Source organism: Micromys minutus (assembly GCF_963924665.1).
Source record: "Micromys minutus genome assembly, chromosome: 30".
In the NCBI taxonomy this organism is placed as follows: domain Eukaryota; kingdom Metazoa; phylum Chordata; class Mammalia; order Rodentia; family Muridae; genus Micromys; species Micromys minutus.
In genome coordinates, this window is record NC_137965.1 from 8,240,025 (window position 1) to 8,257,991 (window position 17,967).

The 17,967-nt window shown below is 39.7% G+C and overlaps 1 protein-coding gene across 5 annotated transcripts in view; it reads left to right on the plus strand.

Annotated features, from left to right (window-relative positions):
- The window catches only part of UTRN (utrophin), a gene marked incomplete at its 3' end in the record, with an annotated part of 456,405 nt that overhangs the window by 388,953 nt on the left and 49,485 nt on the right, over positions 1-17,967 (plus strand). For all 5 annotated transcript variants that reach the window (XM_080941517.1, XM_080941518.1, XM_080941516.1 and 2 more), the window contains 3 exons: positions 1,620-1,694; positions 9,229-9,430; positions 17,052-17,137. In XM_080941517.1, coding sequence (XP_080797643.1) covers positions 1,620-1,694; positions 9,229-9,430; positions 17,052-17,137 — 363 coding nt within the window. The remainder of the gene's footprint in view (positions 1-1,619; positions 1,695-9,228; positions 9,431-17,051; positions 17,138-17,967) is intronic.

Below are 17,967 nucleotides of genomic sequence, written 5' to 3' on the forward strand. Positions count from 1 at the left end.
CACGACATGCTACAACAAGCTTCCTGAAGTTTAAAGGCAGTCGAACTCCTAAGGTGAACACACAAAACAAGTGATGTGGAAGAGCACCAGCCAAAAAGACTTCATTTTCCCAGGAGAGGCCTGATTGTTGTAGGTCTCACCTCTGTCACATTGGCTCACCTCACAGTTCCGCCCTGCACACTAAAGAACAGGAAAACGCAGCAACAATATAGTACCCTCACGTTTCCTGACTTAAACCGTTTTGTTTTTCTGCATGGGAACTTTTCCCCTCAAATTAGATTGCTTAATTTTTAAGTCATAAACTGAACTTATTTTGCCAGGAAAGAAAGAGAGAGTCCTGCTTTTAAACTATTGGTAGGCAGTAACTTTTAGCTGACTATTTGGTGAGATTACCATCATCAGGTTGACCGTGGTCACTAAAGTTTAGTCCTTAGAACTGAGATGATCCTGAGGGAAAGAGTTAGCCTCCTGTGCTCCATTCCTTCCCATTTTATGACTGGGCACACACACTTTCTTTTTCTTATTTCTCTTTAAACACTGGGCTCCTTTGGGCACTCTCCCTTGATAGTTGAGTCTGCAGAAGAAAAGCCAGAGAACATTACTGCTTTGCTTCATTTAGAGACTGAGATGGGGTATGTTGGGGGGGGGGGGAGGGAACAGCAATCTTCAACTTTTCTTCCAACTCTGTGAGTCTCCGCTGATCTATCTTTAGGGAACAGAGGAAGAAATTATAATACTCAGTGGTTCCAAGATAGGGATGTTGATTATTTTTACAGATCTGGTTGTTTTAACCAGACTTGTGAACGAATGGGAGAAGCAAATTGATCAGGGTCAGACAGAGCATAGCAGAGCAGCCCCGTGAGTCGTGGGATGAGCTGGCAGATGATAGAAAGCTAATCGCCCTAGGAAGCAAACGACTCTGAAGGAGAAACTCCGTCAGCTGACCATTCTGGTGCGCCAAGTTGTAGTGGCACCTCCTTTCCCTCCATAGGGCAGAAGGTCATAAAACTTCCCCATGCTCCTGACCCTCAGGGGTCATGGCTGACATTCCTGCAACACCAGACAGGTTATGTAGAGAAGCAGTACAGGATTATTGGATCAGAGCTTTGTGTCGTGGACAGGAAGTGAAAAGTAAGAAAATGTTCTACTTGTGTATAGGTTTGCTGAAGCCAGGTAGACTGTGAGAAATGCTCTGTCGAAAACAGGAGGGAGAAGCCAGCTTGTGTGCCCAGGTTCTGCTGACCTTCTGTGTGTATTGTTCTTCTCCTCCAAGGGGAGGGCATGCTATGCGACTTGTAGCTTCAGATGAGGATGGAAAAGGTCAGCATGACCTCCATTTTATGACCGGTTTGGGGAAAGAACTGTCCAAGTTCTGCGATTTGTCCAGGGAAAGGGAATTTGAGTTTTCCGTATGAAACTGTTTTGGCAGTGTCTCCCAATATGGTATGAACAGTTATTTGATCATATTTATGGATTGATGTGAAATGTAGGAAGATTTTTTTTTTTATTGTGAACACACACATTTTTCCATGATCCAAAATAAGCAAATATGTTCATTGTTGGCATTCAGCGTGTTAAATAATAAGCAGGCTCTTTACTTGTCCTCTATTCCATTTCAGCTGATCTGAATAACGTCCGTTTCTCTGCCTACCGCACAGCCATCAAAATCCGAAGGCTGCAAAAAGCACTATGCCGTGAGTGATCACCCTAACCGCATCACCCTGTTTTGGGGGGTTAAGTTTGCCGTTATTAGTGTTAAGGCAAAGACAAATGAAGAGGCTGGTGTATTTGCAGAGTCAGTCTGACTCAGCACCCCTCACGTAAGGAGTTAGCTGCATTTCTACCCATGCTCCATGATTGGCACCATCAGTTTGCACTGGCGAAAACACAAGAGCAATGCCCCTTGTCATTGGAGTGCAGTTAATCAAAGCACAGGAAAAGTACTTTTGAAAATTATACTGCTGCCCGGGTTTAAAAGATTAAGACACTGAATCAATGTAGTAGGTTGTCGTGGCCTAGTAAGTCCTTTTTGTCCACTTCAAACTGCAGGGTTCCAAACTGTTTGACTCAGTACAGACATGAAGGAGAGCTACTCGAAGCAGTCACATTGCTGATTCATCTGAGAACTGAAACTGTAAAAGCGATAGAGGCTTCTGTTTTCCTTTAGATGTGACAGAAGTTATTTAGCGTCATTAATGAAATCTTCCCTGTGGAGGGCACACTCATGGGATATTCTATGGTGGTCATTTCAACCAAAGGTTATTTTTAGGCCAAGAATATCAAAAAGTAAGCAGGCGTGTGTATTCTTGTAAATAGAGTATTGATTTAGGCTTTCTGGATTCTATCTTTGCTTGGATTATTGACCTGACCCAAGCAACATTTAAGCCTTGCTAGATACTCTTATGTGCGTGCTCTTGCTCTCTCTCTCTCTCTCTTACACACACACACACACACACACACACACACACACACAAGAAAATAAAAGTTCAAAAGCTGGACACAAGTTGTGGATACATTTTACGTTGGCTGAGTGAGCAGAGAGCGAAGGGAGATGTTGTGTTCACTCACTTAAAGAGCCATGCAAAGTGTTAAATAAGAAAGACCTAAGCTCCTTTTGGATGACAAGTCTGGCCAAGAACCAGACAGCAATATGTTAGCCACGGAAAGGAAAGGTGATGTGGCTACAAGTCTTGTGTTATCCCCCCAGGCTCAAGTTGTGGTAGTTACAGCACGGGTTCTAGAATGACCTGTTCAAAACCCTGGAGCCCTCACACTCTGGCTAGAGACCTGGGTGTTGAATGGGAATGGATAAGAATGTGAACAGAAGACAGTTGTCTTCTCAGTGTGTCTGTAGTGACAATAGTTCTGAACCTGGCATCCAGCTAAACTGTTTTTCCATGCCTATTGGGTTATAAAACCCAGGTGACCCAGTCATAGACTTTACACTGGCCAAACACTGCTTTGTAACACGTGAACATGCTGCCAATTTTCTGTTACACACCTGAGCAGAGGACCCTGTTTATGCACTTAGTGTGTGCTTTGTTGCTTTCTCTTACTCCTGAAGGAAGATGCCTCTCTCTGCATCACCTTCAAACCCAAGAGGAGCAGAAGAGAGACTCCTCCAGCCTCTGAGATAAAAGATACATCATAATGTACAGTGAACACTGCTTCAGTAAGCTTAAATACCTTTAGGGATCTCTTGACAGCCACTGGCTTCTACCATCCCACTGCCTCAGGCCACCACAGGACTTCAGCCTGGGGCATCTATACTTACTGTCACATTTACCTGTTTGGCCAGATCACCTCTCCTCTCTCGAATTCTCTTTACTTGAAATGCCCTGGCTCATCTACTGTAAGGCTGCTCTCTTTTATTTCTTTCTGGTGCTTTCTAAAATTGACCTCTTCTACAACTTGCATGCTCAGCCCACCTGTTTCTAATTTCCCCAGCACTTTTCTGATGGCCTGAAACTGCTGTTTTTCACTTGCTTGCCTGGCCTAATAGTTGTGTGTCAGGAGGTTGACCTGTCTCTACACACAGTGACTTTGAGGTCATGGTCACCTCTTACTCTGGGCTTGTCTGCACTCAGCATAGTGCCCTCTCGCCAGTGTAAAGAGAGTGAATTTGTCTTTATTCTGCCTGTCCTTATTTATTGATTTGGCTGCAAGAGCACTCAGGCAATAGAAGAAGGCAAGAGACTCATTCCAACATGCAAAGGGCTCGCATTCAGAGAGAACACCGTAGGTGGACAGCATGTTCTTGCTTTTAGCACATTGCCCTCCCCTTACAATGCAGGGCCCTTTGCCTGACCTGTATCTATTCTCCATCTGTATACTTCCTTTACTTTGCTCCAAACAGTTCAAGCTGATGACTGGCCTAGCAGATTATACAGTTTCTCACACCTGTAAGCTCTGGGTCCAGCTGTTCACATTTGCAATATTCCCATGACTAGTATGTGCTGTCCCTTGGGGCTCAGGCTCCAGCTGTGCCTTAAAACATGGCTCCTCGCCCCTCCCTCCTGGTAACTACATTTCATCCATTCTAGTATTTTCTTATGTGGAGTGTTTTGTTTGTTTTATTACAGTGCTTGTCATAGGCACAGAGACACGTGGTCAGAATCGTGACTCTTAGTATTCCTTTTTACATACTTCCTGTCTGTCTTTCCAAATGAGTTACATTGTTATGAAAAGGAGGAGTCTGTGCTGTGTTCTTCTCTACCTGAGTCCTCCCCTAGTTTCTGGTGTAGAGCTGGAGTCACTTAGGCCTTCCTGAACGAGATGTGAGTTTGAAGGTGACCTAGGTGTGTACGAGAAGACGTGCAAGATTTTATTGTGCTTTCCAGTCGTCAGATTTATTTAGCTTTGACTTAACTCAAAATATGTTACTGTATAGCAGCAAAACACGAATGAGCTAACCATCAGCATCAGCATGGTGCACGTGAAAGCTGTAAAGATAAATGGGAAAAGCCAAAGGGCAAAAGAAATTTGTATCGTTCAGTTTCATTTATGTATAGTTCAAAGCCTTGCTGAACTAAACACTGTTCTATTTATGGTACATACATGATTTTAAGATTACCCTCATGATCATGATGGCATAGAGTTACATGTGATGTTAGTATGTTCATTTTCTTTGGTGTATAAATAGATTGTGTATTCTCATTGTTTTCTTCATCACACTATGCATTTTATATATTACATATACATATACAAAAGGTCTTTTTGTCAACATATATATAATACACAAATATATAAAATATGCAGTATATAAATATAATGCACAATATATACAAATATAAAATATACATGTGTATATGTGTATATATACATATATATGTATATATATGTGTGTGTGTGTATATATATATATATATGTATATATATGAACTTGTATGTTGACTAAAAGGCTTTTTTTAGTAGGTCATGGCACAGAAGTAAGAGGAAACACTGGCTGAAAGGCAGGCAGGCCCTTTAGTGTAAAGAAGGCAGGTGTCTGCATAACAAATATATTTACTCAACCATAAAAGCCACCTTGGATTTAGGCATGCAGACACTAATCTGAGATAAGGACATGGGAGCTAATTCCATTTAGATTACTTAAGGGTTCATTTTAACATGTTTTCCTTGAAATCTTGATTTGGAGGTATTATTATCGACTATTACTAACATTACTTATCAAGACAGTATCTCACCATGTAGCCCAGAGGGCCTGGAACTCACTATGTAGCCCAGGCTAGCCTTGCATTCCTCCTGTGTATACCTTCGTAGTTGTAGGAGAAGAGATGTCTGACAACTCGAAACCATTTCTAATTGATCCCCGTGGTGTGGGCTTCAAAGTTTGGATAGTTTTTCTGTCTACAACGATTTTCTACTTTGAGACAGGCAGAAGATGTTATCGAGTAGAGGGGATGTTTGCTAAATAGACAAGAGGGAATAGAATGGGTGGATGGTTCTTGCCAAAGACAACCGAGGCTGAGCCCACTGCAAGGGAGGATCCGTAGAATTGCCTGAGGGGTAACCGGCTTGCAGAGGGATTGGTAGTTGGTGCATTGTAAAGGATGAAGCGTAGAAGTCTCTTTAGGACAGCTAAAGAGTCATAGACCAGATTTCAGAGGGAAGCAAGGTTTTGATTTGGAACACAACAAGGTGTGTGAAAGAGAATGGTTATAACTCTTGAGCAGGGGACCAAGCAATGGGAACAGGGTGGTGCTCACCAGGAAACAAGAGTCAGGAAAGGGAATCTGGAATCATCTAAAGAGATGCGGGATCATGAAATGTGTGAGGCATCATCCCTGCAGATTAAAACTCCAAGCCTGAAAGCTTGAGTGCAGACTTGTTTCCCAGTGCCCAAGGAAGAGGGCATGGCTGGGTGCTAAGAAGGCCTGAGCCCATGTCAGGTACTCAGCCGTGTCCTGATTTTATCAGTTTCTACCCCCTCAATAGGGCACGGCGATTTCTCTCTTTTTGACCCCCTGTGTTTCATATGTGAGAACTCAGAAAAGTCTGTAACGTCCTTAGAAAACGAATTGCCTGTTTATTTCATTTACTGCATGACCGAGCTGTCATTTCTTTCCCTCTGAAGAGACAAAATCATAATTTCCTGTGATTTAAATGTAGTCTGTTCTTTAAAAGGTACCGAATTGTGACACGCTTCATGAAGATGCCTGCTTGGCTTAGGCACTAAGTCAAAGTGTCAGAGTAAATCACTGGAAATTGAAGACACGATCATTTGTGGAATGCAGCAAATTACTGTCTTGGTCCCAGAGTAGATAACAAGGGAGGCTTTTCCAAACCAAGTGAAGGGAGGACTGATCCCGAAATGATGCTTTTGAAATTTGGTCTACATTCCCTGTGTGTTTTGTGACTGGCACAATTAGTGTTGGAATTCAGAAATCTTAACATTCTGGCAGCAATTGAATATATTTCTTTGTATCTGTGGAGAACTGTGCTTCTCCATCTACTGTCCTTTATTAAGCAGGTCCCTTTGTGAGATGCTGTAGAAAGTGGGTTTTGCTACTGCTATCCTGAGGTTCAGAACTGAAAATAATTTACAGTACCAAGAAATGGGGCAAAATGATAATGAAAAATCAAGATAATTCTCAGGTTGCTTTTTCTTGCTTTTTTGGCATTGTTTCCAGCTCATGGAATGTTCATGCAAATTATTTTTGTTAGCAGCATACATTAAGCAGTGATATTGTTGCCATCTAAAAGAAAAGGACTAGCCTCTTACTCAGAGTTATTACATCTCCTGCTCAAGTCTTTTAAAGAAGTCTTTCCTATGGAGTTATTGTAGAAAATGTATCTGTCTGTGTAATTTTAACATACTTCTTTTCTACTGCAGTCAACTTGAAAAAATATCATTTAAACAACCAGCACAGACACATTTCATAAATGGACTTAACATTTAAAATTAGTAGTTAGCTACAAATACACAAATACAAAGGAAGCTGTTTCTTTGTTTTGATTAATTGTCAAATGATGTCATATTGGGGGCCGGGGATAATTAATTTATTAGAGAAGAAAGAAGTGTTCCTTAAATGTCCCAGTTATATATTGTTCAGTCCTGAAAAACTGGAAAATAAAGATGAAGTGTACGTTTTACACAATGGCCATTCCCAGGAGAAAACTATAAATTGGTGCCAGGCTGCTATGTCCCATGCCTATGTGCTGAGACTTGGGTCATTTCCACATTCACTAAGTGGATAGTAGTTTGATGGTCGGCTTGGTTTTGTTTGCAGCTTGCTTAGGAGTAACTGAAAGTTAACTTTAAAGAACAATCCTTTTTTTAGTGCAAGGGGGCTTTCTGTGCAGTTAGCTGCTTCAGTAAGACCACAGGCCACCATGTGTCACACTTACAGAAGCTGCCATCTGTTTTCTCCAGTGGACTCCTAGAGTAACTTGACCTTTTGTCTTTTCTAAAGGAATATCTCTTCCTGGAAGATACTCCTTTTGAATCTTTCCCCTTTCTTGCTTTTCTGGATCTTTTATAGTTTATCTATCTTATCTTTCAAGGACTATTTCAAAATTTACCTTCTAGAGAGTCTTTTCAAGCTGTCCTTTGACCTAATCTTAACGTCTACGCTCTGAATACCGTAGTATCCGAAGCTTATGTTTGCTGATGTGGTTGCAGAAGTACATGGCCTGACCTTGGGCGGTGAATCACAGTAGAAACACAGTCACATTAAAAATACTTTATAAGGAGCTAGAGAGATGACTCAGCAAAGCGTTTGCTACTCTTTTTGGAAGAACAGAGTTCAATTCCCAGCACCCACATCAGGTGACTCACTGATCACTCTGGCTCCAGACCTTCAATGACATCTGCAGTCACATGGCATTCAGATCTACACAGATACAGAAAGGAGCATCATTCTTTCAAAATACTTTGTCTGCTTTCTTTGGGACCACATACATAAGGTATTTATGAAACATAAAGGACATTTGTGTAAGCTTGAGTCCCATCCACAAAAGCTGAATAAAATAGCTGGGTTTATGCAAAGGTTACAAAACCACCAGGAAGGTAGAAGGTAAAGGAAGTAAAAATGCAAAAGGCTCCCCTTAAAGCATCTCCAACCATGAGTTCGTAGCCTGTGTCAGCTCTTTCAGAAGGTGTCTGTTCTTCTCTTGGGTGGTTTACTTCTTCCTATTAGCAGTGTAACCAGTGCTTCTTAAGAAAGAGCTCCTCGAACACCCTGCATGCTCTGATGCCTTACCTGCCATCTGGGCTTTACACATGGAGAGTAAAGACAGAAACAAATGCATAAAGGCCAGTGATCTGTGAACCAGTAGGAATCCATCTCAGCTACAGGTTGTCTGAAAGGCATAGCAGCTTGGGCAGTAGGCCTGATTCCACCAATTCTGGTTGTTCAGAATAATTTCGATTTGATGCTTTTCAGGTGGTAGAGAGCTGTTACCTTCCTATGAAAATCTGGTTCTTTGTTTGTTTGTTTCACTTAAAAAAAAAAACTATCTACAGTGACCTTTTAATGCCATTACACATTTTTAAATACTGTTAGGGAAGGGTTAGCTTGACAGAGGCTTGGAGAATAACTGGTTGATAGTCCATAATTATATAATTACAGGTTATAGTTAGAACTAAGGTTCTGGTGTCTGATGTTGTGACTATAGATAATAAAACTTGCTCTACATTTCAAAGAGTTAGAATAAAGGGTTTTTGAATGTTTTCCCTACACACATGCTAAATGTTTGAGGGGATGGTCGATTAACAGATTTAAATATCACATAGTGTAGATATCTGTTGAAATCACAGAGTCCCTCATTAATACGGGCAACTTTGGTATTTCTAAGAGTATCAAGAATAACTTTAAAGATGTAAAAAGTAACTAGGAAGTGGTGAAGAGATATGAGGTGAGCAGTGTTACTTGGGATATTTTAATGTTTGGAATAAATTTAGAGACTATTTATTTCTGTATTGAAAAACACAGAGAATCTACAAACAAGGATGCCAAAAAAGCAGGGGAAAAAAATCAAAGATCAAAAATTGGTAAAATATCCAAAAGCTACAGAGTTTAGCTAGAAAGACACAAAGGTGTATGGAATAAATTAGACCTGAGAGAATGGGAATGTTGTTTATTTCATTAGCAACTGAAGTTAACTGAGAAGGATCAGTTTGTGAGTTGAAAAGTCCAGCTAAAAGCTAGAGGTTAGAATTGCTGGGTTTCCATGTTGTTGGGCAAGGCAGTGCCTCTCTCTAATTCTTTCTCCTCATCCAATCAGTGGATCTCTTAGAGCTGAACACAACGAATGAAGTTTTCAAGCAGCACAAACTGAACCAAAACGATCAGCTCCTGAGCGTCCCAGATGTCATCAACTGTCTGACCACCACTTACGATGGGCTTGAACAATTGCACAAGGACTTGGTCAATGTTCCTCTCTGTGTCGATATGTGTCTCAACTGGCTGCTCAACGTCTACGACACGTAAGTTTGCTATTTGTCTTCTAAATGGTCATAAGGGACTGAAACATGTTGATAATAAACTTGGCAGCAGCATCACCATCATCTTCTTCTTCTTCATCCTCATCTTTGTCACCTTCATTTTGGGGTGATACTAAAGTTGTAAAGATTTATCTGTTTCATGTATATGGGTACACTGTCGCTGTCTTCAGACACACCAGAAGAGGGCATCAGATCCCATTATAGATGGTTGTGAGCCACTATGTGGCTGATGGGAATTGAACTCAGGACCTCTGAAAGAGCAGATTCTGTTCTTAATCACTGAGCCATCTCTCCAGCGATACTACTCTTTTAACTCAGGAACAAACTTGTACATGGAGCCAAACACTACCTCTGAGCTACACCTCAAACCCTGATGTGGTTTCTTTAAAAAAATGTTTTCATAATCCATTTTCATTGTTTAAAAGTACCTGATTTTCTATCTCCTTCAGCTTCCAACAATAGGAAAAGAGGGAACATGAGATTGTTCTTTCATAATTTCTCTCGTCAATGAAGGCTAGCTAGGGAGGTGGCATTCTCTTGTCAGGAAGCAGCTAAGGAAACCTAAGCCTCTTGATTTCTTTCTCTTTGCTCCTTTCTATCTCAGATTATTATTTTTTCAAAAGGAAAACAGAAGCTGATGTTTATTGTGAATTAAAATGATTTTTAGCATTAAGAATCTGAAACTTTGTATGATGGTGGTTTGAGGGTAATTTGGACAGCCATGAATAAGACTCAGTTTGTCTTTAAATAGTAGCTTCATTGCCATTGTGGTTATGTTTTTATAAGGTGGTCTCACCCTAATAATTGATGCTACATCACACTAACATGTGCACTTGAACTGTTTCTCACTGCATATAAAGAGCACCCTCAACTTCCAGCTCAGCACATCCCAAATTTATGTGACCCTTTTGATTTTGACAATGTATTTGTGCACTAATCAGTGATAAAAGACTTGCTGTGAGCTGACATTTCAGAAATGTTGGGAATTATTCATTCTCTGGTAGGGGGTTGAAATATGCAAAAATGAAAAGGGAAATTGAAGGCTTGCTTTTCTCTTGAATTTCAAAAGTTAGTGCTCATTAAAGTAGCTACATGAAGATTTACATTTGTCAGCCTTTGATTTGAAGACAAAGAAGGTAGGTAATAGTTCATAAATCAACGAAGATAGATGATAGTTCATAAATGTACATGTTCAGTGGCTGATTGATTCTGTGTAAGAAATAAATGATAACAACAATAGACATGATTTATCTGTAATTTTATTTACTTTTTCTCATTAGGAGAAAAAAAACCTTTATCTTTCAATAGTAACAAATACCATTAAATCTTTAAAAAATAAAAAATAAAAAACAAAAAAAGACATATCCATGTACTTGGAGACATCTGAAAATGAGACTCAGTTGCCCTAAAGGAAAGAGGATTTACTGTAATACATTTCTGCCTGGTGTCTTTTATGTTGCCTTTTAATACAAAGTTGTAATTCTTCTTGGGCACAATATTAATTTTAGCATAAGTATCTCATTAATTTGCTCATCACTGTTTTAAAGCCTCAAAGGAGACCCTCTCTACAATAAATTCACCACAAATAGCTCATTATTTCAATGTTTTCTGTGCAGTAGCCTGTAACATGGATTCCCATCCTCAAAAGAAATCTAAATGAGAATGTTTGGGGACTTCATCTGACCCTGTGAAATTGCAAAGAGGACAACTGGACCAAAGTTTGTGGAGGACACTCTTACCCCTAGCAGGGTCCCACTGTGACAGTTTTAGATTTCTTGGCTACTGAAACAAAACCTAATGGACTAGGTTGCTTCAACATCATTTCTTCATATCTGTAAAGGCTGAAAGACTGAGCTCGTGGTGCTGATGGGGCTGACTGGTGTGCTGTTTTCTCCAGAACCTCTCTCTTGCCTCAACTGCCCCTTTCTTTCCATAATCTATCTTCCCCTACAAGTGCACCAGGCATTCTGGACTAAGGTTTGCCCCTCCAACCTCATTTTAACTGACTCTTTAAAGATGCTGTTGGCATGAGAAGCAGTGTCATAAGATACAGAGACTTCAGTGCCCAAATGCCAGAGTTAACCTCAGAACATACCCAGAGACTGCTTCCACTCTAGAATGAAGACACAGTAATACTTTGTTAGGACCCAAGTATCGTGCAAAATGTTGTATTTCATTTTGTGGGAGTTAAATGTTGGCACAATCCCATTTTTGCTGCAAATGTGAATGGATGAAAATGCTACATGCAAATATATATACATATATATTACTAGAAAAACAATACCTCGAAATTGTGTCATTTTTTCGTTTTCATGGACAAAAGTCCTGCGAAACTTACTTCTGCTCTATGCCAAGGTAGCATATCAATCACCCTTCTGGGTCAGATGCATTCCCTTCAGTATCCCTTTCTATCTTCGATTAAATGGATTTAGCTAAGGAAAAGTCGGTTCCTCTGTAGGCAGTAATCTCTGATGTCTGTCATTGACTACCTGGGTTTCTCTACCACATTTGGCTTTTCCGTTTATTTAAGCAATGACTGGCTGTTAACTCTGTTTCAAGTAATGGTCTTCGGAGTGAATCTGATCAACTATAATTTTACTCCATCCAGAGTAGGGATATTAGATATTAGAGGACCTTCAGAAGGCTTTGAACTTTAAAATGATGCCTGGGTTCAGATAATTTTTTTAAAAGTTTTATGTGACAGATTTATAGTTCTTTAATAAAATGTTTTTAATACATATTTACTTTAAGCACAGACATTGGAGGAGAGAATGAGGCTCTTACAGAATGGACAGTGAATACCTAAGAAAAGAGCAGACTTCTTGAAAGAGTTACATTGATTTACCTACTCATCCATCCATCCATCCATCCATCCATCCATCCATGCATCCATCCATCCATCCATCCATCCATCCATCCATCCATCCATCCATGCATCCATCCATCCATCCATCCATTCATCTATCCATCCATCGATTAATTCATTCATTGTTTGGGTTTCTGTTGTTGTAAAGAGACACCACAACCAAGGCAACTCTTACAAAGGCAAACATTTAATTGGCCCTAGCTTACAGTTTCTGAGGTTCAGTCTATTATCATCATGACAGTGAACAGGCAGATGTGGAAGAACAGAGAGTTCTACAGCTTGATCTGAAGGCAGCCAGGAGACTGTGTATCTTTCACTGGGCAGAGCTTGAGCATATACATATCACCTCAAAGCCCTGCCTCAGCGACAGGCCACACCCATTCCAACAAGGCCACACCTCCTTCAACAAGGCCACACCTCCTAATAGTGCCACTTACCATGAGCCAAGCATATTCAAAGCACCGCACAACACTACCAAAAGTAGCTGATGAAATCAACTCACACACAGAGAGGTGTATTTTTGAATAGTCATTTAGGAGGTTTCAACCCATGACTGGCTTACCCCTGGCTATAAGTGTGGTAGTACCTCATGGTGAGAACACTGATGGAGTCAAACTGTCACTTGATGACCAAGAAGTGGAAGAAAGAGAGGACATTCCTTGTATCTCCTTGGAGGGCTTGCCTCTCAGATGTCATCTAATAGACCCAAGCTCTTAAAGTTTTTCCTGCTTCCTAGGAGCACCACCACATTGGAAACCAAGCTGTTAATACATGGACCTCAGGGACCTTTTCAGATGTAAACTATAGCATTGTTACATATTCAACACCTTGATTTATTGCCATATGATGCAACCAGGACAAACCTTGTCGACTTCAACCTGAAATAATGAGTCATGCAGATAGAGGAGATCAAAGAATTCTAATCCACATATGATCTAAAGATATGATCTTTCTATTTTTACCCTCTGTTTAACTGATTGAAAAACCAACACACTGAGATGCCAAAGTTTATCTGTAATGACTTGTTACAAATTAATCATAGATACAGAGCAAATTTGTAGATTGTATTTCCCTGGTTGCATGGATATTCTTATCATATTACTATAGCTAGGCCAGTGACACTTTATAAAATCAACTGAACATTCAAGTTCCAACATATACCCAGCTCCTTCTCATGTTCTCAATGCTGTGCTCTGGTTGCTATGTTACGTGGGAACCACTTAACTTTGGCATCTCTATATCTGGAAAATTTAGGTAAAAAATATCTGCGCAGCTCACCTCATGAAAGGTGGATGGGAAGGGCGAATGAGCAAATATATATAGAAAGGGGCTTTATAAACTGTAGCAATCAAATTGATCCTATTTATGAATTCACAGCCTTACCCGGTCTTCATCTTGCCAGGTTCAAAAGTCTTAATTTCACAATTTCCCTTCTAGATTTAATGGGAATCTAAACCATTTAAATCATACTTCGGAGCAACAGTCTGGAACACTTGGGTCGAACATTTATTTTTCTCTATAGAGAATATTAGTTTCATTTAGTATAGAAAGTCATATTTCCTCCACTGTCCTGAGATGAATATAATTTTAAAGGTACTTAACTTCATAGTTAAATTAATTTCAGAAGTCACTTACAAAAACTGTCCTGGGAATCAAGTACTTAGCTATTGGGCTAGATCACTCACTCATACATTTTATTAGCCCTCAGAGGCATCTCCGATTAGATATCCTACTTGACATCAAAACATTCAAGAATGACTCCATGTATGCACAGATTAATTAGCCAGTGAGCCTGTGTATAAATGTTCTTGCCATATAAGTTTTGGAGGGGATGTGTTTTCATCCATACCTATGTTCTCTGACCCAGGCTTTTGCTATGATATCTCATATCTGATTGTAATCTTCTCCTTCTTACAGGGAGGAGGACTAGGGATTAGCTAGGGATAGACCACTCCATGTAAGATGTGCATTCTGCCACTGAGACTCAACTGCAGCCCTTGAGTTTGAGCATCTTCATTAACCGTGAGAGGGCGTAGACTACACGAAGTGCTCTATCTAAAACCTGCCAACCACAGTGACTATTGCAGTAAATACTAAAATTGGAATTGGCTTATCTCTTTATCAGTGGAGCTGGCACATGGACTCTCACTCGGTCCGATAGCCATTTTCTCCGCATCGCTCCCTTCTCTGGTGGTTTACCCCTCCTGCCCTACTGCCTCTGTCCCAGGTGGAATTACCACTCTGGCATATTTTTTTTTTACCCCATCACCCAACATAAACATGACTCTAAGGCCCGATAGCTTTTTATATAGGTTTATATCTCAAACTCTCAATCCACAGTCCCTCTACACAATAAGATTACATCAAATGGACAAAGATACAAACTGCCCTTCTATATGAGATATAAGACCTATAAAATCCTTAAAATGTTCATAGCTACCTAATGCCAATTAAATCCACCTGGATCCAGTTCATCCTTCCTGATGTCCATCTTGGTCCTTTTCCTCTTGGTTCTCCTCCCTGACCCCCTTGCTCTCCCCTTTCTCTCCTCTGACCCTCTCTCTCCACCTCCCTTCCCCTGCCCAATCACCGGCTCTCCCCTTTATTTTACTAATTAAAATGGGAAGGTTCAGATGAAGTCACCTGAGTACATGACTAGGCAGCCTGTCTTGGGGAAGTGGAATTAACATCAAAATACAAACAGCTACAGGACAATCTACAAGTGGCCTTGTATTTTGTTTTTTCATTTCCACATATAAGGGTTGATACTGTATTTTCTATAGTCATTTTTTTTCTTACTTCCCTAGGTAGTTTGTGAGTTATTGAGTAAGAATTAGGTTCTCTACTTTTTCTTGCTCCCTAACGTTCAAAGAACACTTCTGGGCTCTTAGATTACAGCAAGCCTTTGTAACTGATGGTGGTGGACTGGACAGATGATTGACATTTTCAGTTGTCTTCCTGATGACAAATCTCTTTTGTGTTTTCCCACCATTCTGGTCCCTTAAAGAATTGGGTTGTTCTTACCCACCTTTCTGCACAAATCCCTCAGTGCAGTCATTCATCAACCTTTATTATTTCTGAAAAGTAAAGTATTGTCTGTGTTTAGAGGATAAACACTCACCAGGTCTTGAAGAGAACAAACACTCTTTCTCATGGTAATTTGGAAAACCTTAAAACTGTATCAGGTAGAAATATGATTTGAAGTGTTGCTCAGTTTGTTTGAAACTGGCTAGTGTTTCTTGTGAGTAGGCTAGGCTAGAACTTGTGGTAATTTTTCTGTCTCTACCTCTTGAGTGCTGAGAGTCCAGGCATTGCTAATGCACTTAGCCATAATAAAGCTTGTTTGCTATCTTCCTTCCTTCTTTCCTTCCTTCCTTCCTTCCTTCCTTCCTTCCTTCCCTTCTTTCTTCCCTTCTTTCTTTCTTTCTAAAGAACATTTATATGTTTGCTGTCATGCTATGTATGCAGGCATTTACTTGATCATTTACCACTTGAAAATGGAAGAATATATACGAGTATGAATAACAAGGCACATTACAGATGTTTCTTTTTTTAAAAAATACTGTAAATTACAACCTGTAGTGGTTACTTTTCTTTTGCTATGATAAAACATTATGACCAAGGCAACTTATAGAAAGTCGGGTTTCTTATGGCTCACAGTTCCATGGGTACAGGAGGTTATCAGCATCATGGTAAAGTTCCAGGCAGGGATATAGTATAGGGGCTGGAGGAGCAAGCAGACTGAGAGGACTCAAAGTCCACCTTCAGTAATATCCCTCCTCCAACAAAGACACACCTCCTAAACCTGTCCAGACAGCACCACAACCAGGGACGTAGCTCAAGTACTAACATTTCTCATTCACACAATAACACTCTCTTATGTGCCCATACAATAAGTGGACATTCACTTATGTGTTTTCAGTGTATGATATGTATGCCTTAAATCTAAGAAAATTCATGGAATAAACCAAAGCTGAAAACAGATGGAGATTATGAAATAATAAATATAGCAAAGAGTTTTTCCTGGATTGTGTGTGGTTCCACTGGAAAGAAATAATCTCTTACTGGCTTAGTGTGAAAGTATTTCCTGGAGCTGATTAATTAATACATTCCATTTTTAATTACAGTTTCAAGATTCCCCTAATATAGATATCACACCAGCCTATTTGAAACCATTTACTATTAAAATTACAATAGTAATTTATAGTCTACATTGACAGAGATCAAAGTAACTGATGATAGCAAGTTCTAAAGTTTTATAAGCACTGAGCCTTCAAAATATAGTTTTCTACATAGTTATATTTACATTTGAGTTTTAATTTATCAGTAGTCTTCTCTTGCTATATACAGTGTACTTTGTAGACCATGCTTGCATGCTCTGTGTAGCTTTAATGTATATTTTGATTTTACAATTGTAACCAACAGATTTTATTTATAGCCTTTCTTAGAGTAAAATCTGTTTGGCTTTATGATTGTTGTTTTTAATATTCCTTTCATGTGTTCTTGGACTGTGTGTTAGGTGTAAAAGAACTTAAATGTATTTTTCCAGACTTGTTCCTAGATGTTGTTAAACTATGTCAAGAGGTTATGTTGCAGGTTTGGTCGTAATTGTTAAAACCAAGTAGAAAAGTTGTATCTCTAACTTACATTTATAATGCAGTGGTTTACTCTCAAGAAAATGCCATTCAACATACTGTATACAGTTTTAAATGCATATAACCCATCTTATAATTTCAGGGGCCGGACTGGAAAAATTAGGGTACAGAGTCTGAAGATTGGATTGATGTCTCTCTCCAAAGGCCTCTTAGAAGAAAAATACAGATGTATGTAAGACCTTTTATACCATAGTGTTCTAATGAGAATATAAGTTTACTGGGCACTGACTTTATGTCATTTGCTATAATGCTAGCTTCCATTTTGGAGATCCTTATTATGTGTACACAGTGTGAAGATAATTTGTAGAATTTCTGACTGCAGGGCCACGGGTGAGGTGCACTGACACAGTAAGAGCCAAGCACAAGTGTGCACTCATTTAAATATTAGAATATTCTAGTAGATATTATGATCCCATTATTTTAGGTGAACAAATTAATTCTGAAATAGGTCATAGGCTGTGACCTGTTAAAAGGTTGGTGTTGAACTAGACACGATGTTTTTGCCACCATGAGCACTTTATTAAATCCACTGTGAATAGATATGTGAGTGTTACGTCTGTAAGACCTAACTTTTTATAACTCCACAACCCATTTTTCTTTTCTCTGTTTTTTTTAAAGAAAAAAAAAACAACCCATTTTTTTGTGTTTATTGTAGTAGCATGTAGTTTTTGCTACCCCACTTTAAGCTCCAGGTGTACTGGGCTACCAACCCCCACCCAGATTTTCTTGCACCCACAGATGAAAAACACACATGCTCACTAGTTAAAGTACCTTTGCTAACTCAAGGACTGCAACTGAAAACTCACATGACTGGTTTGTTTTATCTCCTGTTGCTATTGCCTCCTTCTTCCTCCGCAGATTATCCCTGTATCCTCCTATGCAACTCTATGTGTCCCGCCCCATCCTCAATCATTGGTCCCTGGTATCTTTATTGATTGATCAAGAACCAATTGGGACAGGACCTTAGCATCACAACCACTCCCTACAGTTTATGTTTA